Here is a 27397-nt window from a genome sequence, read left to right as displayed (position 1 = left end):
AACAAGTTTAGTTTTCGTATATATTCGGCTTCCTTGTACGAGTTCATTCGTAGACCGTTCCACTGATCAAAATAAGAACGTCCTGGCCTAAAGCAAGCCCCCAGAGCCCGGCCCCGCCCCCTCGGCGGGCCAATCAGACGCACGCCGGGGAAGGACGCACGGCTGCCAGCCGAGCGAGTCGATGAGGACGCGCGAGACGCCCCGCGCCCGCTGAAGCGCTCGAGCGCCCCGGCAGGCGGCTCGCCATCTTTTTCAGCTGGAGGGGTAGGTGTCTTTCTTTCCCAGACGCAGGCTGGCGACTGGGCGGTGAGTCGGCGCGGTCGGGTGTCTGTGCGGCGGCGGGCGGCGTGGGCGGGCGGCGGGCGCGGGGGAGGCCGCGGACGCTGCCCGGGGCGGGGGCCGCGCTCTCCGGGGTTTCGGGGGGCCTCGCGGCGCTGCGGGTGCCAGGATGAGCGGGCGACTGGCCGCCTTATCTTCGGGTGCGGCGCGGCTGTTGTCGCGCGTTCCACGGTTCAAAGAGCGGCCTAGGGAGAGGGACAAGCAAGTGCAAAGCCAGACCCGAGCGAACGCTGAATTTTTGTGGGCTTTAGTTATCTCGGAAAACTTTTCGCAGAATTTGAGCAAACGGCGTCAGCGGAATAGCTCGGATTTGGTTGGAGTGAATATTTTTGAAACTCTAAATCTGACTTGAATGTAAAAAAGTTAGAGATCCAGGTTTATGGGTGGGTGGTGAAAAACAATTCATAATTTGTCCGTGGCAGTGGTTATGAAAGTGTGGTCCCCAGATTAGCGTCATCATCCTTTGGGAAGTTGTTAGCAGTGCCCATTCGCAAGTTTGAGAGCCCCGGCTCCAGCCAACTACACATCGGCGAACGGACCAAATTGCAAACTCCTGACTTTTGTGCCATGCAACTTCTAGGTTAATACGGAATTTGACTCGTTAGTCTTGTCCTTCTTATACACGTGTAATTCATCGAAATCAGATACTTTTTTTCTGTGCCGATTTCCACTCAGCTGGGACTTTCCTTGATCTCAGTCTTTCTTGGTAGCTCTCCACTCAGTTTACTTGTTTTCCTAATCTGTAAAATGAAGGTAACCGTACTACTACTGAGAGTTTTTGGAGAATTGAATGAATGTATGTAACAGTTTTTGGCACATAGTAATCAAACACCGCTATTATTTTATATAATTTTGATATTAGTGTCAAAGCCTGAAATAGATGAGAAAGGTGATTAAAAAGTAAGAAGTAGAGGAGAGAGCTTATTAGTAACTGCCAAGTAGTAGAATCACAGGTGCCCCCGTTAAACTAAACCAACACAGGATGCTTACTTTTCCTAAACACTTTGCTGCTCAGGGTGTGGTCTGTGGGCCAACATCTCTGCCATCACCAGGAGCTGTTAGAAATGCAGAATCTCAGGCCCACTTCAGACTTAGTCAGAAGCTGTTTCTAACAAGATCCCGGGCAGGTTTAGATGCAGTTTTACTTGGAGGAAGTGTGAGATCAGCTGTAAGATTTCTCAAGGAGTTCCAGCCTTCAGTCAGTGACCAAGGGGATTTGGCAGGAGGACTTAAATTTGAGGCTGGTTCCACTTCTGCCTCACATCCTGGTCTTCCATCGTTTCTTCAGTTTCTAGTCCTGGATAAGTTCTGCATCTGCTGATCATTATTGGAGAAAGTAAGGTAGCTTAATAACATGACTGTGGGAGTCATAGTCAAAACTCAGCTGCTTGAAGAGTTTTTGATTCATCTCCCTTTGTATAATGCTCCCTATAGAGCTGTTTTCCCAGATCTCTATTCCCCATCCTAGCTTCTTGACCCACAGTGCCACTCCTGGCTTTCCAGTGGACCATTTCACCGTGTTCTTGATATTGGGTAGTAAAGTGAATTTTGTCAGCTTCTCTTCTTTTTGCTTTAGAACCTTTCTTTCCACCCCTCCTTATTCATTTCTGTTTTGAAGGAGTGTAAAACCTTGTTGCCTCTGAAAAGCCTTTTCTGTAGCCTTGATTTCATACACTGCCATCTCAGAGCTTCTGCTCAGTTCAGAGACTCCCTTTATCAACTTAGTTCTTCACTGCTTAGAATTAGGCTTCTCCCTGTCAACGGACTAAGCAATCCAACGGCTTTTTTTTTTTCCCCCAGACTTAATTTTTTTCAGCTTCTCTAAAGTATTTTATATAGTTGACTAATGCCTCTTTCAAATTAAGCACCTCTTGGTTTCTACACATTGCATTTTTTAGCTTGTGTTCTGCTCTCGATAGTCTTAACTGCCTTCTCTTGTGTTTGGGTCTTCTTAAGATTTTATTCCTTAGTTGAACTCCTTCCCCATCCTCCCCTCCCCCCCCCACCAAAATATACAGTCATCCAGTATTTCTCTCTAGAGCGCGACAGGGATCCTAGGATACTTTTCCCACCGTTATTGTTACTTAGCATTTTGGTTTTTACATTTTTAAACATAAAAAGTTGTGGGGTTTTGGGTTTTTTTTTTTTTTTTTAACTATCAGTAGTTGACTTCATTTGTCAATATATTTGACCAATTCCTTTGCTCATCATTGTTTCTTTTACTCACAACTTTTATTGACGTTAAGCTTCTTTAATATGTCAAGAGTCTATGGGTTGGAGACTTTCTTAGTCTTTTATGTCTGAAGAAATCTGTGTTAGTTTGCTACGGCTGCCATAACAAAATACCACAGACTGATGTCTTAAACAACAGAAATTTCTTTTTTCTGGAGGGAAAAGATTCTGGAGGCTGGAAATCCAAGATCAAGGTGTCAGCAGGGTTGGTTTCTTTTGAGGCCTCTCTCGGCTTGTAGATGGTCGCCTTCTCCCTGTGTCTTCACATCAGCTTTCCTCTGACCTGTGTCCAGATTTCTTCTTATAAGGACAGTAGTCATATTGGATTAGGGCCCATGCAAATGATTTCATTATAGCTTAATTACCTCTTTGGAGACACTATCTCCAAATAGAGTCATATTCTGAGGAACTGGGGTATAGGACTTCAACATAAGAATTTTGGAGGAATACAGTTCAAACCATAACAATATCTCAATTAGTCTTTCCCATTTAAAAAAAAAAAACTTTCGTAAAATGTGAAATATATATACAGAAAAGTATATAATATATAAGTGTCCATCTTAGCAAATTATTAAAAAGCATACACCCATGTGCCTACCTTCTAGATTAAGAAATAGAATACTGTCGGGGTGCCTGGGTGGCTCAGTCGTTAAGCGTCTGCCTTTGGCTCAGGTCATGATCCCAGGGTCCGGAGATCTAGCCCCACATCGGGCTCCCTGCTCAGCAGGAAGCCTGCTTCTCCCTCTCCCCCTCCCCCTGCCTGTGTTCCCTCTCTTGCTGGTCTCTCTGTCAAATAAATAAAATCTTTAAAAAAAAGAGAAAGAAATAGAATACTGTCAGTATCCCAGAAATCTTCCAGAGCTTTTTCCCTCATCTCATTCTTGATCTCAGAAAGATTTCAAGTATAGTGTTTACCTGTAGTACTCTATCTGGCAAGGTTTTCTTTTATTTCTGGTTTGCTAAGTGTTTTAGTCATAAATAATTTATCCTGTTTCATTCTTAATTTGGGGGGCCTTCTCTTTTTCTTAATGTTACTATGTGTTTATCAATTTTTTTAGTCATTTCAAAGAATTAACTTTTGGTTTTATCTTTATTACAAGTTTGTGTCCCAATTTATTTTACTCCTGTTTATTTTTTATTTTTTATTTTTTTTAAAGATTTTTTTAATTTATTTGACAGAGAGAGACACAGCGAGAGAGGGAACACAAGCAGGGGGAGTGGGAGAGGGAGAAGCAGGCTTCTCGCTGAGCAGGGAGCCCGATGTGGGGCTCAATCCCAGGACCCTGGGATCATGACCTGAGCCGAAGGCAGACGCTTAACGACTGAGCCACCCAGGCGCCCCTTACTCCTGTTTATTTTTGTACTGAATCCTTTCAGTGGTTCTTTTTCAGGCCTGAGGTAGTTTCCTGCTATGTGTGCACTGATCCGCACCTTGCTGAAGACTCAAGGGGGAGTGTTCTCAGACCAGTTCTCTGACACAGACTGGATGTCCTACAGTTCAGTTCTGACACTATGTGCCCAAAATAGTGCACACCCTCACAAGTTAAGGGCAGAGTTCTATGCAAGACTGCTTCCATGACACACGTCTTGGGGTCCATCTGCACTTGTGACTGACTGGCTATAGATTAGGGGGATCCCACAACTGTCAGGTTGGTTAATTCACTGGAATGACTTACTGGAAGAACTCCCTGAAAGCACTATACTTAGTTTTATTAGAAAGGATATAGATTGGGATCAACCAAATGAAGAGACACACAAGGGCAGTCTGTGGAGGAAGTTTCTGTGTCCTTTCTTCATAGAATCCAGGCATGTCACTTTCCTGGCACATCCATGTGTCACCAACCAGCTTCTCTGAGCCTCAGTGTCCAGAGTTTTTATTGGGGTTTCAGTATGTGGGCATGACTGATTACATCATTGGCTGAGTGATTGAACTTGGTGACCACTTTCCTTACTTCCTTCCCCTGAGGTTTGATGGTTGAAAGTTCCAACCTTCTAATCATGTGCCTGGTCTTTCTCATGACCATCCCCAACCCGAAGCTACCTTGGGGCCCAGCAGAGTCACGTCAGTAGCATCTCATCACAAAAGACACTGCTGTCACTCAGGAAATTCCTATGGTATTTGAAGGAACTGGGGTCGAAGACCAGATATCCTTTTATATTGCAGGGACCCTCTGCAGATGTCTGGAGTTCTGTCTCTCTGCAGCTTTCTCTTGCCTCGGTCTCCCCAGATTCTCAGCTCTGTTTCCACAGGGGCTTTCTGGGCTCTGCCTGAGTTCCCTCTTCCTGTGCCCATGGCCTGGAAACTGTTAAGGCAGTAAGCTGGGGCAATGGAAGGGCTGTCTGTGTGTGTTTTCCATTTTTCAGAGACCATTATACTTGCTTGCCTGGTGTCCAGTGTCTTGAAAACTGTTGTTCCCTAGACTTTGTGCAGAGGTTTCGGTTGTTCGGGCAAGAGGGTACACCTGACCCCTGTTACTTCATTTTGATCGATGTAGGAGCCCTAGGAGTGCTTTGGAGTGTGGGGTTACTACGTCATCTTGATCTTCCTGCTGTTCTTTGAATGCTTCAAATTTTCTCCCCGCTCTGATTTTTTTTTTTTTTAATTTTTTTTTTTTTTTTTTTTAAGATTTTATTTATTTGCGAGAGAGAGAATGAGAGACAGAGAGCATGAGAGGGAGGAGGGTCAGAGGGAGAAGCAGACTCCCTGCCGAGCAGGGAGCCCGATGCGGGACTCGATCCTGGGACTCCAGGATCATGACCTGAGCCAAAGGCAGTTGCTTAACCAACTGAGCCACCCAGGCGCCCCTCCCCGCTCTGATCTTTATGCTTGCTGTATCTACTCTCTGGATGTTCTTTTCCCAAGTCTTCCTAAGGTTTGCTTTTTATCATTTGTCTGCTTAAATGTTGTGGTTATCTACTGCTGTGTGACAAACCACCTCCAAGTTTAGAGGCTTTAAGCAACCATTTTATTATATTTCATGATTCTGTGGGCTTATGGATCTTGACTGGACTCATCTGCATAGTTCTTTTATTCCACATGATGTTGGCTGGGTCACAAGTCTGTTACCATGGGATTGACCTGGGACTGCCAGGATGGCTCATTCACATGGCCGGCTGTTGATGTTGGTTGCCAGCTGGGAGCTTAGTGTGCCCTCTGCTCATGGCCTCTCTGTGTGGCCAGGCCTTCTCACAGCATGGCAGCTGAGAGCAAAGAGCAGGCGTTCCAAAGTAGAAGCAGCTAAACCTCATATAGGCCAAGCCAGGCCCAGAACCAACACAGCATCGCTTCTACCACAATATTTTGGCTAAATATTGTGAACCTATGTGAAACCTTTGCTTGTAAGAAGATGGTGACAGAAATGTCATCCTTTTTTTTTTTAAAGACTTTATTTATTTATTTGACAGAGAGAGACACAGTGAGGGAGGGAACACAAGCAGGGGGAGTGGGTAAGGGAGAAGCAGGCTTCCTGCAGAGCAGGGAGGCCGATGTGGGGCTCGATCCCAGGACCCTGGGATCATGACCTGAGCCGAAGGCAGATGCTTAACGACTGAGCCACCCAGGCGCCCCTCATCCCATTTTTGAAAGAGGAATTGCATTCCACTGTTGAACTGGGTAAGGGCATATGACTGAGCACCTTGACGATGTGTCTGTTTTTAACAAAAATTGGACACTCTGCAAAAGGGACTTTCCTAGCAACTGACATACCTAGAAAACAATTATAAATTGTAATATCTTCCAATTATAATTCTTGGTAAACAACTGATGTTAGGTATCTTATACTTCCTCCTTTTTCTTATAAAAACCCCTTTTTCCCTGCAGTGGGCCACAATTTGGGTTGTTCCCCAAATTGCAATTCTAAACCCCAAATAAATGCTTTAATTTTACTTCAGTTTTTCCTCTTTTCATGGTTGACAGTGGTCACAGGGTCAGCCCAGATTCAGGAGGAGGGACAGTAAACTCCATCTCTCGATGGGGACTTGATGGAATTTGTGGCTATCTTTAATCTCTGAGGCCTTCCCTAAAATACTCAACATTGCCTAATCCATCCTGCCATTGTCCTGCTTTATTTTTTTCTTACGGTGTATCACTATCTGAAATTATATCTATTTTTTTTGTCAGCTTATGTCTCATCTTGTCCCCTGCCCCCATGTGCCCCTCCCCACCATGTATCTTCTTAAAACCTGGCTGGGCTAGTTTCCTGGTATCCCTGTCAGCTAAGACAGTGCCCAATACCCAGTAGGTATTTAGTAAATGTTGAACAAATGAATGCTGAACTTTTCCCCAACACCATGTTCTCCTTCTGAATTTCTTTTGAAGTTAATAATACCACCTTTTTGTTGTTGGTCAGCCTAGAAATCTTGGCCATGCTTACCATCTTCTCCTTTCCTTACGTGCATTCTGTGGCTGAGGTCTGTAGAACTAATCTTCAGAACACAGTTCAGCCTCCTTTGGCTATTTCACCCTCCTTGTAGGACTCTCTGAGTCCAGTTTTTCCCTCATTCTGTACACCTGGTGCTACTTTTATTTTCCCCCAATGTGGCTCCCACGCATTCAGAGCTACTGTTAGCAGATGAGGTTGGCCGTGGGCCTCGTCACCCCAGCCTACCTTGTCATCCAACCATCTCCCGGCCCCACCACGTCCATCCTCGAATTTACAGTTTCGAAGATTCACTTTGCTCCTTTGCCTCCTCACCTTGCCCTCTTAGCATGTTACCCACACTTCCCTGTCTGTTTCCCATGCCCGTTCCTCCATGAAGTGGTGCCAGTTTCTTCCAGTCAGATGAGCTTGCTTCATCCTTTGAACCTCTAAAACCCTGTGAATCCCTGTGTGGCTTTGACCATTTGCATTTGCTGCTTGACATTTATTGCATGTCTCTCCTGCACCAGCCACCAGGCTAGGTGTTGGTCTTGGAGAGGTGGAGGGGGCAAGATGGAGAGTCGTCACGACGGTGAATTCTGATTGGAGTAGGGTGTTACTTTCCCCTGGAAAAGTTCACGTCATAACACAGTGGTTTTCTACCCTTGCTGTGTATTGGAACCACCTGAGGCGCTTTAAAAATCCCAGCACCTGGGTCCCACCCTTAGAAATTCTGATTTGCTTGATCTGGGATGTGGCCAGAAGATTGAGACTTTTAGAAGCTCGCCAGGTGATTCTAATGCACAGCCAAGATTGACAGCCACTGTGTCAATGGGAGAGCCTGACCAATACGTGGCTAATTTCATTGTGTGTTGTGCTAGACGAATAAACAGAGCACGCTGGGAGCACAAAGGAGGAGTGTGTAATACAGCCTGGAGTTACTTTTTTTTTAAGATTTTATTTGTCAGGGAGAGAGAAGGAGAGCGCGTGAGCACAAGCATGGGGAGCAGCAGAGGCAGAGGGAGAAGCAGACTCCTTGCCAAGCAAGGAGCCTGATGCGGGACTCGGTCTCAGCACCCTGGGATCATGACCTGAGCCAAAGGCAGACGCTTAACCAACTGAGCCACCCAGGTGTCCCTGGAGTTACTTTTATTTTTACATTATTTTTACTTTTTTTTTTTTTTTTAAAGATTTTATTTATTTATTTGACAGAGAGAGACAGCGAGAGCGGGAACACAAGCAGGGGAAGTGGGAGAGGGAGAAGCAGGCCTCCCGCGGAGCAGGGAGCCCGATGCGGGACTCGATCCCAGGACCCTGGGATCATGACCTGAGCCAAAGGCAGACGCTTAACGACTGAGCCACCCAGGCGCCCTATTTTTACTTTCTCACTTGGGAATTTCCTTACCTGATTTTTATTCATGTTAAGTATAAGACAGGCTGTCCAAAAGAACTTTCTGCAATGATGGAAATGTTCTAGATCTGCCCTGTCCACTGTGGCAGCCACTAGCCCCATGTGGGTGTTGAGCACTTGAAATGCAGTTAGCGTGAATGAGGAACTGAATTTTTAATTTTATTTAATTTTAATTAGTTTAAATTTAAATAGCCACATACGCTTAGCGGCTACTGTATTGGACAGTGTTGAATAGAGGCGGTATTGAGATGATTTGACAGTGTTTCTGCAGAGGCTTAGATGAAGCAAGTTATTTTCTCTGAGTGGTTTGGGAGTTCAGTCACCTTGTTTGAATGTTAATTTTATACATTTCTTATTTTCCATGTGTTAAAAAAAGGAATTTGGGGGGAGAGGGTTTGGTTAAATACCTCTTCTTTTTCTTTTTTCTTTTTTAAAAAGATTTTATTTATTTATTTGACAGACAGCAAGAGAGGCAACACAAGCAGGGGGAGTGGGAGAGGGAGAAGCAGACTCCCTGATGAGCAGGGAGCCCAGGACCCTGGGACCATGACCTGAGCCGAAGGCAGCCGCTTAACCGACTGAGGCACCCAGGCGCCCCAATACCTCTTCTGTTTAAAGCAGTTTTACTGAGCAATGATTCACGTACTAAACTATTCACTCATTTAAAGAGCACAGTTCATGCAACCATCACCACAGTTTTAGATCATTTTTCATCACCTCAAGAAGAAACCCCGTACCATTTTAACTGCCAGCCGTCTGTTCTGTTCCCAGCCCTGAGCACCTACTAATCTACCATCTGTCTCTGTAGATTTGCCTGTTCTGGACATTTCATGTAAATGGGATCCTGTACTCTGTGGTCTTTGCTGCCTGGCTTCTTTCCCACAGCACAGTGTTCTCAGGGTTCATCCATGTTTTAGCACGTGTCAGTACTTCATCCATTTTTATGCCTCGTACTCTCCCATTGTATGGATATGCCACATTTTAGTTATCTGTCAGTTGATAGACATTTGAGTTTTCTCTTTGGCTGTTGTGAATAATATGGCTGTAAACATTTGTGTACAAGTTCTTGTGTGCATATGTGTTTTCATTTCTTGGGCGTAAGCCTAGGAATGGAATTCTGAATCCTATGAAAAGTTCCTGTATTCTTTTTGTCTCAGCACGAATGTGTGTGTATGTGTTTAAATGTGAATACCATTTTACTGAGTATTTTTATTTCAGTTATTATTCAGTAAGAAAACATTATCTTAGCACTAGAAGGAAGTAGATAGTTTTTATTACAAAACCATTTCTTCTAAAAATAATTGTATTTTATTATGTCTATTAAAATTTTTTTTAGCCTTCATGCAGGATGCTGTATTCTCTGCTCCTTTGTGAATGTCTGTGGTTGATAACCGGTTATGCTCATGATGATGACTGGATTGACCCCACAGACATGCTTAACTATGATGCTGCTTCAGGAACAATGAGAAAGTCTCAGGTATTAAAAAAAAATGCATGTGCATGTACATAAGACCTTATCGGTCCTGTAATGGAAATAGTGTACTTCTGTTACTGTTTCTCGCAGAGCTTCCAGAGTCAAGAGTCATGTACCAATGACTAGCAGCCATGTAGAATATCTCCCTGACTCTTAGTCTAAGAGGATTTCAACCCCACCTGCTTATTTCTGTGTTGAATATGAATGTAAAGCCCATCGAGCCGCCAGCTAACTTGATTTTAGTTCTTAGCTAGTATATAAATTTGAGACTTTTTTGGTTCAACACAGATGAATTATGACAAAGTCATAAAATGATGAAGTCAACTTTTAGTCTTCATTAACTTTAGGTTATTTTCACAGCTGAACTATAAAGAAATAAAATCTCTGTTTTGCTAATTTAGGTAAAACATGGTGTATCAGAGGAAAAAGAAGTCAGTCCTGACTTGTCACATGCTGATGAATTGTTGGAATGTTATAGCAAACTTGATTCTTTAACTCATAAGGTTTGAATTTTTTTTAATTCATGAATTTTATATTTATAGTGTGTTAAATTGCTGTTTCCTGTCTTTGCTAACATATGTGTTTCTGTGTATGTACTGTACAATTTATATATAATTTTTTTCTTTAGGTACTCTAGCCTTGTCTTCTCTTTCATTACTCTGGCCTTGTCTTTTTTTTTTAATAGTACTTTTATTTTCCAGTAATAACATTTATCTCACCATGTTGTAATTCTTTCTTTACCAGACTGAACATTTCTTGGGACAAGGAATACGGGTTTTTTTCTTTTTTAATATTTTATTTATTTATTTGAAAGAGACAGACAAAGATAGCGAGAAGAGAGCATGAGTGGAGAGGAGAGGTAGAAGCAGGCTCCCCGCTGAGTAGAGAGCCCTATGCAGGACTCGATCCCAGGACCCGAGGATCATGACCTGACCTAAAGGCAGACGCTTAACCGGCTGAGCCACCCAGGCGCCCCAGGGACAAGGAATACATTTTATTCATTTTTGATTCTCTATCACCTTTCACAGTGCTGGATCATAATAGACTCATAACAAAGGCAGCCCATGAAGAAATGGGCCTGTGACCACCAGATGAACATGAAGGAAAAGCCACCACACATACTAAATTATAATAATCCCTTATATTTGCAAGAGTAATTCTTATGTTCATCATTTATCCCATCTTTTTATTTGTGTGGCTGAAGTGGAGTTTATGAGAAAGGAAATAAGTCAAGATTGTTAAGGGGTTTAAATGCATGTTGAGGGGTGGGAACCGGTCTCTTGGCTGTGGAGGCTATCAGCTGGTGGCCCAGTGGAGGGGGCTTCAGAAGGAGAGGGGTGGCAGAGGTCCAGCAATGCCAAATGCTCCAACTGGGGCAGTGACAAGTACTGAAGAGGAAAGTGTTGGATTTCTCCAAGGTGGAATAGGCAAATTTGGGTAGCTGAGGGAGGAGGGAAAAGGGATAGAGTGAAGGAGGTTTCCAGCTTGAGAGACTGGGAGAGCTTGTGAACGGAGATACAGAGATCTCAGATCTCATTTCCAGATCTGTCAGCACTGCTGTGGTTCTTACCAGGTGTGAATGCTGTCTCACCCGAGTGCTAGCAAAGAAATGCTTGGATAAAATCTAACTCAGTTTAACTGTGTTTTGTAGTATCATGAGCTTGTTTGGCTGCACACTAGGAAATACAGAAATTCTTCATTCTGTTCTTTGCATCTTGGGCTCAGCACTGTAAAAGTATGATTGATAAAATGGAGTCTTGAATTTTTGTTTTACAAAACATTCTCAGGGCGCCTGGGTGATGCAGTCTGTTGGTTTCCGCTTAGGTTGTAATCTCAGGGTCGTGAGATCGAGCCCTGTGTCAGGCTCTATGCTCAGTATGGAGTCTGCTTGGGATTCCCTCTCCCTTTGCCCACCCCCAAAATAAAGAAATAAATCTTAAACAAGAACAACAACAACAAAAAACCACACACACAACATTCTCTTAAAGGGGCACCTGGGTGGCTCAGTTGGTTAAGCATCTGACTCTTGATTCTGGCTCAGGTCATGATCTCAGGGTGGTGAGATTGAGCCCCATGTAGAGCTCCATGCTAAGTATGGAGCCTGCTTAAGATTCTCCCTCTCCGGGCGCCTGGGTGGCTCAGTTGGTTAAGCGACTGCCTTCGGCTCAGGTCATGATCCTGGAGTCCCAGGATCGAGTCCTGCATCGGGCTCCCTGCTTGGCAGGGAGTCTGCTTCTCCCTCTGACCCTCCTCCCTCTCATGCTCTCTGTCTCTCATTCTCTCTGTCTCAAATAAATAAATAAAATCTTTAAAAAAAAAAAAAAAGATTCTCCCTCTCCCTCTGCCCCCCGCACCACCCCTTGCTCGTGCTTGTGTATGCTCTCTGTCTCTCTCAAAAATTCTCTTGAGAAATTTAAAGAGGTTTGTAAACCTTGCCTGCAAGCGGAGGAAACTGCCATGTGACTTTTCAAGGGTCCTTCTCTCTTAAGTCTGTGTGTGACACTCAGTTGTTATGTTTATCATCTGAAGCCCATTTCAAATGCTAACTCAATTCATGGTTCATACTTAGTTAGAAAATAAAAGTTGGTTATCACAGGTTCTAATGCTTTGCAAAGAGAACCCACAGAAGGTAGGACGCTCTACATTTTCATATAGTTGATAATCGCAAGCTCCTTACCTTGATCTTGATGGGGCCACTAGGCTAGAAACTTGACCCTCACATGAAACTTTGATGCTATCTAATGTTGAATTTGTTTTGTACTTACAGATCGATGAGTGTGAAAAGAAAAAGAAGGAAGACTATGAAAGTCAAAGCAATCCTGTTTTTAGGAGATACTTACATAAGATTTTGATTGAAGCCAGAAAGCTCGGACTCGTGAGTATTGGTGTGATACTAATCAGTGTGGTGGATATTTTCATTATTTATTAATTTCAAATGGGGGGAGGTGCCTTAAATTTGCTGTTTGAACTTTACTAAACAGTTGGAAATTTGACACATTCATGACTTAGCAAAGAAATTCTGTGCTGGCCCTTGTTTTCTACCACTTGCACACTTTCTTATTCATGTGATGTAAGATCATTCTGTGCTGAGAAAAAGAACAGTGTGCTTTAAGTAGTCCTCCCACCACCCGGAAGCTTTTTACTGTGGCAGGGGCTACTTTATAGAATTGCATATCATGTGCATATTTTTCATAATTAATGTTAAGATTCCATTTTTTAGAGTCCTTGTTTTCACTCTGTGGAGTCAAACATCAAGAAAACTTAAGGGTTGGGCGCCTGGGTGGCTCAGTCGTTAAGCGTCTGCCTTCGGCTCAGGTCGTGATCCCAGGGTCCTGGGATCAAGCCCTGCATCGGGCTCCCTGCTCGGTGAGAAGCCTGCTTCTCCCTCTCCCACTCCCCCTGCTTGTGTTCCTGCTCTCGCTATCTATCTCTCTGTCAAATAAATAAATAAAATCTTTAAAAAAAAAAAAACTTAAGGGGAAGGAGTATTAGATGAATATTTAATAATCCCATCTTACTTTGGAAGTGAAAGAGCAGATGTTCTCATACATGCATCCTTTAATTCAAGTCTTTTAAGCATGTATGGGATAAGGACACAGAGTGCCAAAAAATTCCTATGATGGAGATAATGGGCAATATTTCGTTGAAGGTTTTTTTGTTTTGCTTTCTTTAGTTCAGGGTTTTTTAAAAATCATAATGGATGACTGCTTTTTCACGTTAGTGATGACTTGTGATGTTACGTGACACTTTTTTTTCTGATTTTATATTCGCTTTTATGTAAGTATCTGTATTTTTATAAAAGAGAAACATTTTTCTGTTTGTGTTAACTGGATAACAAATGTAAAATGTTTATAGTGATTTTGCTAACCTGAACTCACGCTAATAAAGATAGTTATAAATATCATGTTTGTTCACGGAAACTCCAGTTTGACTGCCTTTTAAGATCCTTTTTTTGGGGGGTGCCTGGGTGGCTCAGTCGTGAGGCATCTGCCTTCAGCTCAGGTCATGATCCCAGGGTCCTGGGATCGAGCCCTGCATTGGGCTCCCTGCTCGGCGGAGAGCCTGCTTCTCCCTCTCCCTCTGTCTGCCCCTCTGCCTACTTGTGCTCTCTCTCTCTCTGTTAAATAAATAAATAAAAATCTTAAAAAAAAAACAAACCCTTTTTTTTTTTTTTAAGATTTTATTTGAGAGAGAGAATGAGAGAGAGAGAGCACATGAGAGGGGGGAGGGTCAGAGGAAGAAGCGGACTCCCTGCCGAGCAGGGAGCCCGATGCGGGACTCGATCCCGGGACTCCAGGATCATGACCTGAGCCGAAGGCAGTCGCTCAACCAACTGAGCCACCCAGGCGCCCCCCAAACCCTTTTTTTAAAAAATTTGTATTACTGTATATTTTAGGCTATTTGAAAATAAAGTCAGCAAATGGAAAATCGTAAATGAATCAAAATAAGCAGTTGATGCTCATTATTTGTGGATTCCATATTTGCGAACTTGCGTACTCACTAACCTTATTTTATAACCTCAAAGTCAATACTTGGGGAGCTTTTGCGCCATTCTCGGACATGCGCAGAGCATTTGTGTTGCCTGGTGTGCCCATTCTCAGCTGAGGCTGAGCACGGCCATGTTCTGCCTTCTTGTTTCAGCTCTCAGACTATAAACAAGTACTTTTTCGTGGTTTATTTAGTGCTACGTATTTCACACTTTTGTTGATGTTATTTGGCTGTTTAACTCCCAAGAGTAGTGCTGCCTAGTGCCTCTGAGCCGTGAGAAGGCTAGGATGTGCCTTCCAGGGAAAATACCCATGTTAGATAAGGTCTGTTCGGGCAGGAGTTACAGTGCTGTTGGCTGTTCCGAGTTCAGTGTTAATCAAAAATATTAAATAAGGTATCTTTAAATAGAAACACACAAAAGGGTTATGTATTGCCTGCCTGATGAAAATGGTAGGAACGCAACCCCGTATTTCCTGCAGGAGCTGTAGTTCAGGTATTTGTTAACTAGTGTCCGCGGTGACGTCCTCAAACAAACGTTGCCAGTAGTAAGAATCAACTGTGGGTAAAATGCACATTATCTTATTTGCATAGAGTTTTATATTTTTGAAATGTTTTTCACATGTATGATCCCTGTTTTTTTATGTTAGACACATAGGTGGATAGTATTATTTTTATTTTATACATGTGAAATATGAACCACATATATATTTAGTTCCAAATCGGCTTTTGTCTTGAAGTGTTTCTCTTTTCTGTTTTGTTCTGTTTTGTTTTTTGGGCAAATTTAATTCAGCCTGAAGAAAACAAAGATGATATGCATTATGATGCTGAGATTATCCTAAAAAGGCAAACCTTGTTAGAAATACAGAAGTTTCTCAGTGGAGAGGATTGGAAACCAGGAGCCTTGGATGATGCACTAAGTGATATTTTAATTAATTTTAAGTTTCATGATTTTGAAACATGGAAGTGGCGATTTGAAGACTCCTTTGGAGTGGATCCATATAATCTGTTGATGGTAAGATGGGACAAGGGGGACATAAGTAACAGCTCATTTTTTTTTATTCTTTTTTTTTTTTTTAAGATTTTATTTATTTATTTGACAGAAAGAGACAGAGCGAGAGAGGGAACACAAGTGGGGGAGAGGGAGCAGCAGGCTTCCCGCCGAGCAGGGAGCCCGGTGCGGGGCTCGATCCCAGGACCCTGGGATCATGACCTGAGCCGAAGGCAGACGCTTGATGACTGAGCCACCCAGGCGCCCAGTAACAGCTCATTTTTAAAAATGCTTTAAAAACTCCACCATAGAACCCTCCTACACTGTTGGTGGGAATGCAAGTTGGTACAGCCACTCTGGAAAACAGTATGAAGGTTCCTCAAAAGGTTGAAAATAGAGCTACCCTACGACCCAGCACTTGCACTCCTGGGTATTTACCCCAAAGACACAGATGTAGTGAAAAGAAGGGCCATATGCACCCCAATGTTCATAGCAGCAATGTCCACAATAGCCAAACTGTGGAAAGAGCCCAGATGTCCATTGACAGATGAATGGATACAGATGATGTGGTCCATATATACAATGGGATACTCTCAGCCATCAAAAAAAAAAAAAAAAAAAAATTTTGCCATTTGCAACAACGTGGCTGGAACTAGAGGGTGTTACATTAAGCGAAATAATAAGCCACTCAGAAAGACACTTCTATCTCGCTGATAGTGTAGAATTTAAGAAACAAAACAGGATCATAGGGGAAGAGAGGAAAAAATGAAACAAGACGAAACCAGAGAGGGAGACAAATCATAAGAGACTCTTAATTATAGGAAACAATCGAAGGGTTGCTGGAGGGGAGGGGGGTGGGGGGACGGGGTAATGGGTGATGGTCACTGGGGAGGGTCTGTGATGTAATGAGCACTAGGTACTATGTAAGACTGATGAATCACTGACTTCTACCTCTGACACCGATAATACATTATATAGGTTAATGTAAAAATTAAAACCCCTCCACCGTAGTTACGTTAACCCGTGCGCAGACGCTTCTGTTTCCAGGGCCGTGCAGCAGAATGGCACAGATGCTGCTGCGTGTGTGAGGCCAGTTCTTTCGTTTCTGCTGAGGATTATCATTTCTCGGCGGGGACAGTGGCTTGGCAGTAACCCTGCTCTCCGCTTCTTCCTGTTTTCGAGGTGCTTCTGTGTCTGCTCTGTATCGTGGGATTAGTCGCTACCGAGCTGTGGACGTATGTGCATTGGTACACCCAGTTGAGACGTGTGTTATTCATCAGTTTCCTCATCAGTTTGGGATGGAATTGGATGTATCTATATAAGGTACTAAATAGGTGGAAGGTTTTCATGTTTTTCAGCGTTACTTCATGATAACAGAAGACCTCAGTGCCTTTAGAGGAGTGTATAACCTTGCCTCTGATCACAGATGCCGGATTGTCATCTGGCAGCCGCTCACCTGTCGCTGGTGTTTCGGGTCCCTGACCAGTTTGGTGCAGGCCTGTTTTCCTAACCCAGTTTCTCATGGGTAGCATCTAGGTGGCTAAATCAGAATAGAGCTAGGTGGATGCATTTTAAAAAATTTTATGTAGGTAGTTTAAGGTATGTCCTTTTATTCTTTGCCAGAAAGGATATCAAAATGTTATTTTTTAAAGTTAGGTTATTTTCTGAATATGAAAGTGCAATGTTGATAGTAGACGATTTAGAAAAGATAGAAAGTTATACAGAGAAATTTGATTTTTTTAAAAAGATTTTATTTGAGAAAGAGCGAGCAGGAGCAGGGGGAGGGGGAGGGGCGGAGGGAGAGAGAATCCTCGAGCAGGCTCCCCACTGAGCAGGGAGCCCAACATGGGGCTCGATCTCAGGACCCCGAGATCATGACCTGAGCCAAAGGCAGATGCTTAACTGACTGAGCCACCCAGGTGCCCCAGAAATTTGATTTCTTTTTTTTAATTACCTATAATTTTGTCACCTAAAGATAATTGCTGTCAATATTTTGAGGTATTTCTTTCCGATTTTTTTCTAAATTTTAATTCTTTCAAAATTGGGATCATGCTGAATATAGAAAGTCAAATGAAGCACTACTGTTCCTGTTGAAATAGCATTGAAGGACAATTTTAGATCTTTCTAGCAGGGTGAATCAAGTGGCAAAATATTTTTGATGAATTTATCTGATTAAATCATTGTGATATATCCTTAACCTTTTGCTCTAAGTTCTATAGCTTCTAGAACTAATTGTTTGCAAATTAAAGGAAAAAAGTTTGGTTGAATATTGTTATCTCAGCAATTTCCCCCAGGGCTTGGACATATAAAAAATATGTTATCTTTATATAGGCCACTTGTGCTGAAAACCATCCAGAACAAAACACCATTTTATTTTTTATTTATTTATTATTTTAAAGATTTTACTTATTTGACAGAGAGAGACACAGCAAGAGAGGGAACACAAGCAGGGGGAGTGGGAGAGGGAGAAGCAGGCTTCCCGCCGAGCAGGGAACCCGACGCGGGGCTCGATCCCAGGACCCTGGGACCATGACCTGAGCCGAAGGCAGACGCTTAATGACTAAGCCACCCAGGCGCCCCACAAAACACCATTTTATCATGAATTGTGAAAGAAAATGAGAAGTAGTCATTTAATATATATAACTATTTTTGGGTGTGGTATGAATTTGAACTGATTTTTTAAAATAATCCTTTTTAGCACAAAGGTTTGCCTTTCTCATCAAAATTACTTACAAAGAAGGAAGCTATAGTTCTTTATCCTCACTCGTTGCATTAAGACTGTGCTTTGCCATGAGTGGAAAAGAGCTGCTATTTAGAAATGTTTTTGGGGTGCCTGGGTGGCTCAGTTGGTTAGGCGACTGCCTTTGGGTCAGGTCATGATCCTGGAGTCCCTGGATCGAGTCCCGCATCAGGCTCCCTGCTCGGCAGGGAGTCTGCTGCTCCCTCTGACCCTCCCGACCCTCCCCCCTCTCATGTGCTCTCTCTCTCAGTCTCTCTCTCTCAAATAAATATATAAAATCATAAAAAAAAAGTTATTAGAAATGTTTTTGTTTTTTTCCTACTAAAAAACCGTGAACTGTCTGGTGTCTGGTGAAGATACGTTTTGAAGTCAGGGTTTTGGATGTGTAGACATAGCCTTCATGTCCGCAGCCGCTCACAGCTCCCTTTTGGTGTTGCTCAGCTCGCGTTCGCGCAGCATCAGGCCGAGGTTGCCAAGCTGGAGCCGTTGAACAATGTATGTGCTGAGAAGATGGACTGGATTGGAAGCCTCTGGGGTAAGGGGTCGGTTTGCTGGGCCTCATTTTGAATAGAATTTCCGGGAAGGAGAGAACATATTAGTAATTACAGAGAAATGAGAAAATGCTGGAAGGAGGCTTTCCGTGACTGAGTCCTCAGTGTCAGAAGAAGATGCGAGAAGAGGCAGGGTTCAGACCGGGCCGCTCATGCTCCCATAACCTCATGGGGAGGGACTAGGAACGCGTCTTTGTTGGCTCCCGTAGCGCTGCCGTCTCCTCCGTCGGTCGGTGACGGAGCCGGAGCTCATCTTGTCTGTCTGGTCCTTAGGAAGGGGGTCCAACGTGTGCATTAAAGAAGTGAATCAGTGTTTATATGAATTAAGATCCATCTTAGACTTAATCTCCTTATACTGACTTATGAAATGTTAAGTTGTAGCTTTACTACACATTTTTTTTTCCTAGGAGGAAAGTTCTTTAACTTTTTTCCCCTCACAGACTGTATATACATTGTCCCTACTGTTGGCTGCCTTTAGTTCTGTGTATCTAGCAGTAGGAATGGTTTAGTGTTCAAGGGCACTTTATAAATGCAAGTCCGTAAGAACGGACCCAGAATAGAATCCCTGCGGATTGTACAAAACAGGGCGTCCATATTAACGGTTCTTTAAAAGTTGTGGGAACTAACCCAATCTGGCCTCGCTTCCTGGCTACAGGGGACATCTGAACGCCTTCTCTAGCTCAGGCTAGTATGTAATGTACATAAACCTAATTTAGAAAAATTGGGAGAACTAGTAATGTTCTTTATCTTGTAAAGTAACGGATTTTTTAAATTGAAATTTTACTGAGATAATTCTAGATGCACAGGTAGTTAGTTGTAAGAAGGAAAACAGATCGATGTACCCTTTCCCCATTTTCCCCCAGTGTAAACGTCTTACACAGTTACAGCAGTGCGATCTCATAGCCAGGATATCAACTTGCATATAATTCAGCGATCTCAGATTTCCGCGGTTTTATTTGGATTCATTTGTATGTGTAAAGAACAGTTTTTAATACTTACCTTTTGGAAAATTTCATAAAATATAATGTTTTATCTACATAAGACCTGTCTAATTTGAAGAGATTTTTAAGATAAACATTTTGGACATAAGATGAAAAATTTTTAAATCAGTATTACAGGGAGTCTGTTTGTACCAGCATTTAAAATTGGTTGGTGATGGGGACAGGGACAAAACCAAAGTGCTGTCTTATTTGGGAATGAAATGTGACTTTTTTTTTTTTTTAATGACTCAGTGTTTTGTCTATTTCTCTAAATAGAATTGTTGAGAAGTTCATGGACCTATAAGGATGACCCATGCCAAAAATACTACGAGCTCTTATTAGTCAACCCTATTTGGTTGGTCCCACCAACAAAGGTATAGAATACATTTGTAAATATTACTTATACAAAGTGAATCAAAAATTTCTTGTATTTATTTAAAGTTGTTAGTGTTTTTTAGTCATTTTGCTAATAATAAATCCTTGTTCTAGAAAAAATACTTCCATTACACAATGATTTTCACATTAAAACATTTTAATTGATTTTTTTTTAAAGATTTTTTATTTATTTGACAGAGCGACACAGCGAGAGAGGGAACACAAGCAGGGGGAGTGGGAGAGGGAGAAGCAGGCCTATTGCGGAGCAGGGAGCCCGATGTGGGGCTCGATCCCAGGACCCTGAGATCATGACCTGAGCCGAAGGCAGACGCTTAACGACTGAGCCACCCAGGTGCCCCTCATTGTCTTTTGAGGGAAAAGTTAAGTTGCTGTTATCTTTTGTTTTAGGCACTGGCGGTTACATTCACCAACTTTGTCACGGAGCCACTGAAACACATTGGGAAAGGAGCTGGGGAATTTATTAAAGAGTTCATGAAGGAGATCCCAGTATTACTTCACATTCCAGTGCTGGTCATTATGGCATTAGCTGTCCTGGTTAGTATACAGCACGGTTGACTATTAACAGCGCTTGTAGAAAAAAAGGCAATTCTAAAACTTAGATTTTTTGCTGTTGTAAATCAGGCTAAATTTTGCTTAACGGTATGAGAAGATGATTTTTAAGTGATACAGATTTATTTATACTTACATGTATATTCCTTTAAGCAAGAAAATGTCAAGTTTGACTATAGATGTCATGGCAGTGACTTAGAATAATATTTTTCTAAATTTGTTCTTCACCTTGGTGAATTAATATACATGAAATCAGTTGTTTTTGTCCTCTTTGAGAAAGGGGGCCTTCTTATTTCAGTCTGAGTTTTTGCAGCACTAAGAAGGGAAGAGCATTGGCTTTTCCACAGAATCAAATTGGGATGTGGAAGAAGGTGAGTTACTGAGAAACAGTTGGGGAATCCAGGAACAGACATTTGTTAAGAAGAAACATTATTCATTATTCATCTATGGTCTCTTCAACTTTTTTTATTGATTTTCGGCCCTTACTCTAATAAAGCAGTTGTCACTTAAAAGGTAAAGAACCCAGATGTGCCACGGGAAAAACCAGGTTTGCATTTGTGAAGAAATTAGCCTATTTAAAGTTTATAACTTTAAATATTTTCAGCGTCTATTTTCTCTGATGGGTGTGAATATACACAACATAGCGTTATCAGACAGTACCTTCCAATTTAAATTATTAAATTAAAAAGGATTTTCTTCCCTAAGGATACAAAATTTACTACACTTTATTCACTTTGAAATTGTTCCTATTTTGGTTTTGTTTTTTGGCTTGTGATTACAGGAGTCTGGTTTAGGGATATGGTTTTGTTAGGTGATATTAGTTGTATAATAGTGCAGATTTTCCTTGACTTATGGGATTACGTTCCAATAAACCCACTGTAAGTTGAAAATGGATTTACTACACCTAGCTTCCAGGACATCGTAGCTTAGCCTAGCCCACCTTAAACATGCTCAGAATGCTTATGGTAGCCTGCAGTTGGGCAAATTCATCTAACACAAAGCCCATTTTATAACAAAATGTCAAATATCTCACGTAGTTCCCTGAATATTGTACTGAAAGAGAGAAACAGAATGGTTGTGTGGGTACGGAGTGGTTGTGAGGGTGGGGGTTGTTCACCCTCGATACCCCGTGGCTGACCAGGATCTGCCCTGCCCAGCATCACCAGAGAGGATTGGACCCCAAATCGTTAGTCCAGGAAAAGATCCAAATTCTAAATTTGAAGTACAGTTTCTACTGAGCACACTATCACTTTCTTAGCATCGTGAAGTCTAACAGTTTTAAGTTGAACCATCGTAGTTGGGGGACTGTTTGTAGTTAGTCTCTGAAGCTGAAATTATAAGCAAAAACCCATCATTTCTTCTTCATCTGCCTAAGAAAAGGACTTTTACTGCTTCTGTCTTTAAATAGGTTCTCCAGCACAGTGATTTTCAAACTTTTTGTTTTTAGGACCCTTTTGCCCTCCTAACTGCAGACCACAAAAACAAAAAAACAAGAACCCCCCCCCCCAAAAAACAAACAAACAAAAAAACTGAAGACCACAAAGAGCTCTTGTTTATAGTGGTTTTATTTATTGATATTTACCATATTAGGAATTAAAACTAAGAAAAATTTCAAATACAAGTTTACACAAGCACACAGTCGACGAGCCAGTAGAGTGAAGAAGTCATTCCAGCCCCAGAAGACTCCACCATACACTCAGAAGGGAAGAATAAAAAAGACTAAGGTCTTTGAAGTATGAAAAGTTTGACCTTACAGAGTCCCTGAAACTGTCCCAGGGATCCCCCTCCCAGGGGTCCCTGGGCCACAGTTTGAGAACTGCTGCCTAGTTTTTCTCATGAAATGGGATTCAAAGCCTGTTGAATTTTAGTTGTCACTAAAGCCGTTTGTATTTGTAGAAAAGTTACCCTACATGAGAATGTTGATGTAATTATGTGTGTAACACTAATTTTTAGCATTTACCTTATATGGTGGGTGTGAAAATAGACATCTGATGAACAGTTATCAATTAGTACCTTCCCATTTAAGTTTCTAGGTTTTAGCCAAACTGACCTTGTTACAATTCAGTGAAAGTGTGTTCAGCTCATTGAAATGTCTACTTATCACTTCGTGATTTCTCACATTTTGTTGGCTACTCTGGCCTAGTGTTAATCTAAACAAGAGATCGCAAATGAAACAACAGTGAAATAAACATGTTTATGTCTCCAAATGCCATTAAGTCAAGTTAGGTAATTTTGCTAGCACCCTGAATAATTTCATTGTAAGTCAGCCATTAAATACTATATATTTATTTCTTTTCCTTCTAGAGTTTCTGCTATGGTGCTGGAAAATCAGTTAATATGCTGAGACATTTAGGTGGTCCTGAAAGAGAACCACCCCGGGCACTTGAGCCAGCTGATAGAGGACGGCTGCAGGAAGTTGGTGATAGACCCCATGGTGGAGCAGGTGATGCACGTTTCCCTTATAGAGGCCACATCAGCCCCTTTGAGCGAGGCCCTTATGACAGAACATATGAGGGTAGAAGAGATGGTATGAGAGAGAGAGATGTTGACTTGATACCTAGGACTGGCACCAAGAGCCCCGAAGTGCTCCGGCCATGCGATGTACCCCAGGCAGAGGCAAGGGAGCGTCCCACGGTGGTACCCAGTGTAAGTCAGCAATTGTTTCTTTTGCCGTCCTTCATGTAGGCCTGCCTCTGTGCTTCCTGTAAAGCTTCCGGTTAGGCGATTCTTCTCTTTTACCTGCCACGGTTAATTATATCATTATTAATATAATTGTTTATTCTGTTTTCTGGCCAAAAGTTCAGCCTTCTCAGAACTAAAACGAGATTTAATTTTTATGTTAAATCCTATTTAACGGTAGTTAGAACAGGTTAGTAATTCATACGAAATTTCATAGGAAACCAAGTAATTGTGACTGAAATTTCTGCCTTTGAAGAGCTCAGAGAAAAGTCTTCACTGAAGGCCTGGAGCCTGGGGGAACCTGCAGGAGACCCCTAAAGGCTCAGCTGGGTGGGAGAGTGGGTGGGGAGGGGTCACACAGCCCGCTTTGCCAAATCCTTGGCATCATTGGCTAGACTCTCTACTTTCTACCTGCAGAATGCTGAGGTGTTTTTTCTATGTTATTGGCCATTTAAAGGGACATTTCCGTTTTTGTTTGAGAGAGGAATTTACATTGTCATTTGCAAAGTTTAAGTTGTAACTGGAAACCTTGGAGAAACAGTTGTGAGCACAGTAGAATCTAGAAAATTAGAATCCCTTCCCATGGAGTTTCTTATAAGAATAAACATACCTGCATACATCTAAAAAATTTTCAGATGTTCTTTTCATTTAATAGTTAATGGTAATGCACCACTCATCTCAAAGTCTCCAGGGACTTCTCATCTCACTTAAAGGGAAAGCTAGTTATCTTGGTGGCCCAGGGCTTCCTTGATCCGCCCACAGTCCACCTCCGTTAGTACATGGATTTCTTCTCCTCCTGTGCTCACTCTCCTTCAGCCACAAGGGCCTCCTCACTATTCCATGAATTAGAACCTTTTTACTTGCTGTTCTCTGTCTAGAACGCCGAAATGTGGTTCATTTCTTTAAGTCTTTACTCCTGTATCACCTTTCACATTACCCTAATTTATTTATTTTTTAAAGATTTTATTTATTTATTTGACAGAGAGAGAGACAGCGAGAAAGGGAACACAAGCAGGGGGAGTGGGAAAGGGAGAAGCAGACTCCCTGCTGAGCAGGTAGCCCCATGCGGGGCTCGATCCCGGGACTCCAGGATCATGACCTGAGCCGAAGGCAGTGACTTAACCAACTGAGCCACCCAGGCGCCCCCACATTACCCTAATTTAAACAGTCGTCTGACCCCAGCTTGGTACTTTAATTTGTTGCTTGATTGTCTCCCCAAGTGAAATGGAAGTTCCAGTGAGGGCAAGGGTTTTTGTTGGTTTTGTTCCTGCTGTTTCCCCAGTACCTGGAACTGAATACAGGCTCAGTAAATAATTTGTTGAATGAATTATTCTCACCAGGCAAGAGGAGTTAGCAGTACTGGTCCCCAGTCCTCTTGTCCTCTTTCCCTCTCCTAAAGCTGGGTCGCTAGACCACCTGGAATATCCTGAGTGCCCCCACTCCTCCGTGCAGGGTTCTGTGAGGCTTACTAACATTTACATAATTACAGCACTGGAGCTGGGATTTGAAGGAGTTGAGAGTTTGATACAGATTTGCATAGGAACTTGTGAAACGTGTTTGATGACTGATCTTCACATTATGTTAATTAAAAAATTAAAATGTCATTCTCTACAGCATAAATTACCTTTTTTGGATACAAAGCCCAAAGAATTTGGTGGAATCCAGGGAGAAAGCACACTGCTAGAAAGCAGTACCGAAAGCAGCCAGTCTAGTAGGCCTGTCTCTGGCCCAGACACATCAGAGAAGGTGGAAGGTTCACCTGCAGAGGAAAAGGCCCAGCTCGGGACTGATGTCAGAGGCAGCCCAGAGGAAGGCAGCGCGTCCAGCCCAGCCAGCGGTGGGAAGGATCTGGAGAGTGGCCCATGTGGCTAGAGGAGCACAGCCTCGGACCACAGCTCAGAGGTCATCTTTGGGTTTTGTAAAGTATACTCTTCACAACTATTTGCTCTTCTCTACAAATATTCTGACATTTACTACCCTACAGGTGCCAACTTAAACATGAATATTTTTATTGACCGTCAGAACTAACGAATACCCATGTATTTCTGTTTAATTTTTATCGTTTGTGTAATTTCATTTTCATATTGGTACCTCCTGTGGTTTGTGGTGTTGATTTTGGAACAGGATCTCATAGATGAACATATGGCAAGCATCACTGATTTCAGATAAGAGGCCAATTTGAATTAGGAAACATTGAAAAATAAGTTTTATGGTTCACACGCATATATAGGAACCAACTAGCCGACGTGTGTGTTGCCTAGTGGATGTCCTGTAATACCTACTTCAGTTAATGATTTGTTAGTTGTGCACTGGATTTGATATGTTTCCAAAAGTGGTAGGTACTCAGAAACTATTTTAAGGAAAGTCCACTGTCGTAAGCTTTACCCTTTTCATGCACTTCAGCGTCTTACTGCAGTCACGGAGTCTGGGTCCCCTTGTCTCTGCGGAGGCTGCCCCAGCTCATCATGGCTTCGTCGTTGCGAATCCTGCCTCCATCGCTCAACTCTTCCAGTGCTGACTGGGCCTGCTTCCTTGTCGCCCCTTTTTACCCTCAGCTAAGACAGACCTGAAGATGGCCAGGAGAATTTAGTTACCACAGTTTGTTAATTGGTGATCTTGGTCTTACATAGTCAGTAGACGGAGAATAGCTTTACCCTTTCCCCACCAAATACATACTTTACACATTGGTCGAGTACAACATTTTTGCTAAACAGCGTAATTTCTCTATGTCCCTGGTTAAGTATAAAAAAATGCCATTGCCAATTAAGATTTTAAAAAATTACCTCAGCAAGAGGATGTAAAATTTATTAATATTATTTTCTAGTTTAATATTGCAAACATCTTTAGTAATTCATCAGAAAGGTAGTAGTTCTTTCCAGAAAAAGCAACAGGATTTTATAGAAAAATTTGCAACACAGTAGGTATGGGACAAATGAACTAATGCAAGGATGCCTGCAGCTTGGAGTGGATTCGTGAACATTGGTGCATATTAAGTCCTCCCTGAGGGCCAGACCTGTTCACACTAATTGGTAAATATGTGCCCAGGATGGTAGTTGTCCTCTGAGCTGTGACGGGATTCTGAAGAGCAATGAATGCCTCAGGTGACGGACTAACTGTGAGAGTGGAGTTAATGCTGTTTGAACTCCTAACTACTTTTTATCCAAAAATGAATCTGTAAAGAATTAAGTAGAATTTCATCTTTGTATTCTTTCATTACAGATAGCCGTTTGGGGATGCAGTCCACTTGGACAGCTAGCGAGGCAACATACCACTGCTGTTGAATGATGACGGCAATTTAGGGAAGACACTAAAGCAGACCGAACAGATCAAGGCCAGTTTATAACTTGGGGAAATAGACTTGTTTATTGTCCAGCCCATATTTATCATTAGAATCAAGAATTTTAGCAACAAGCTTTTAGGAAAATCAGAATTGGGTAGACAGCTTTATAAAAGCAGTGTTTAAGTGGAATAGATAATGTTGAATGTTTACAGGGTCTAAGAACTATTGTATACACAAAATAAACACCTATTTTTACATTATTGTAATTTGATATGGTGTCTTTGCTCATTGAATATGCTGGTAAGAAAAAAACCCCATGATACTTACATGCAGGTTTTTTTTTTTTTTTTTTTAAAGATTTTATTTGAGAGAGAGAGAATGAGAGACAGCATGAGAGGGAGGAGGGTCAGAGGGAGAAGCAGACTCCCCGCCGAGCAGGGAGCCCGATGCGGGACTCGATCCCGGGACTCCAGGACCATGACCTGAGCCGAAGGCAGTCGCTCAACCAACTGAGCCACCCAGGCGCCCCTTACGTGCAGTGTTTAAAAGGATGTTGTCTAGGACGTTCTATTGTATATGTGATATATAAGACATAAGATGATCCGGGTGTTAACTGAGTACTTTTGACAAAATTTGTCTGACCTTAGAACCAAGAATAATCTTTTTTTCCCCTGAGCCTTTGATGTGATTCCAGATCGAGTAACTATCTTTCTATTTTATTTTTGTGAACACTGGCCATTTGGAGAAGTGGTTCTCACTGCCCACCAAGTCACCTGAAGGATTTTTAGAAAGAACAGAGCCCCAGATACCATCCCAGCTGTGCAGAATCAGAAGCAACCAGAAGTGAATGAGTTGCCAACTTGTTCTGGGTATGGGCATTTGCGTTCTAGAATTCACCCTTAGACTAGGCTCTACTCTATCCCATCTTACTG

General features: G+C 42.3%; 1 protein-coding gene across 4 annotated transcripts; it reads left to right on the top strand.

Moving 5' to 3' along the window:
- Positions 1-132: 132 nt before the first annotated feature.
- On the top strand, positions 133-26736 carry CLCC1 (chloride channel CLIC like 1). Of its 4 annotated transcripts, none has more exons than XM_081815581.1 (11): positions 133-264; positions 9677-9817; positions 10216-10317; positions 12582-12689; positions 15093-15314; positions 16473-16613; positions 18472-18565; positions 19838-19935; positions 20345-20491; positions 22811-23152; positions 24800-26736. In XM_081815581.1, exons 2-11 carry the CDS (start codon positions 9689-9691, stop codon positions 25055-25057), a joined length of 1641 nt encoding a protein of 546 aa, XP_081671707.1. In that variant the 5' UTR covers positions 133-264; positions 9677-9688; the 3' UTR covers positions 25058-26736. The 4 variants fall into 4 exon arrangements, with proteins under 4 accessions (XP_081671707.1, XP_081671708.1, XP_081671706.1 ...); XM_081815582.1 differs by having other exon boundaries at positions 229-306; XM_081815578.1 differs by lacking the exon at positions 133-264 and having other exon boundaries at positions 24800-25087; positions 26405-26736.
- The last annotated feature ends 661 nt before the right edge of the window (positions 26737-27397 follow it).

This window comes from Leptonychotes weddellii, chromosome 4, assembly GCF_054177405.1.
Source record: "Leptonychotes weddellii isolate Sample4059 chromosome 4, ASM5417740v2, whole genome shotgun sequence".
In the NCBI taxonomy this organism is placed as follows: domain Eukaryota; kingdom Metazoa; phylum Chordata; class Mammalia; order Carnivora; family Phocidae; genus Leptonychotes; species Leptonychotes weddellii.
This window is presented reverse-complemented; position numbering and strand designations above follow the sequence as displayed.

Excerpts from the sequence above, each read along its gene's own strand:
- CLCC1 (XM_081815581.1), top strand. The coding sequence starts at position 9,689 with ATGCTGTATTCTCTGCTCCTTTGTGAATGTCTGTGGTTGATAACCGGT. Across the intron at positions 9,818-10,215 it reads GAACAATGAGAAAGTCTCAG|GTAAAACATGGTGTATCAGA; the intron begins GTATTAAAAAAA and ends TTGCTAATTTAG. Across the intron at positions 18,566-19,837 it reads CTGGATTGGAAGCCTCTGGG|AATTGTTGAGAAGTTCATGG; the intron begins GTAAGGGGTCGG and ends TTCTCTAAATAG.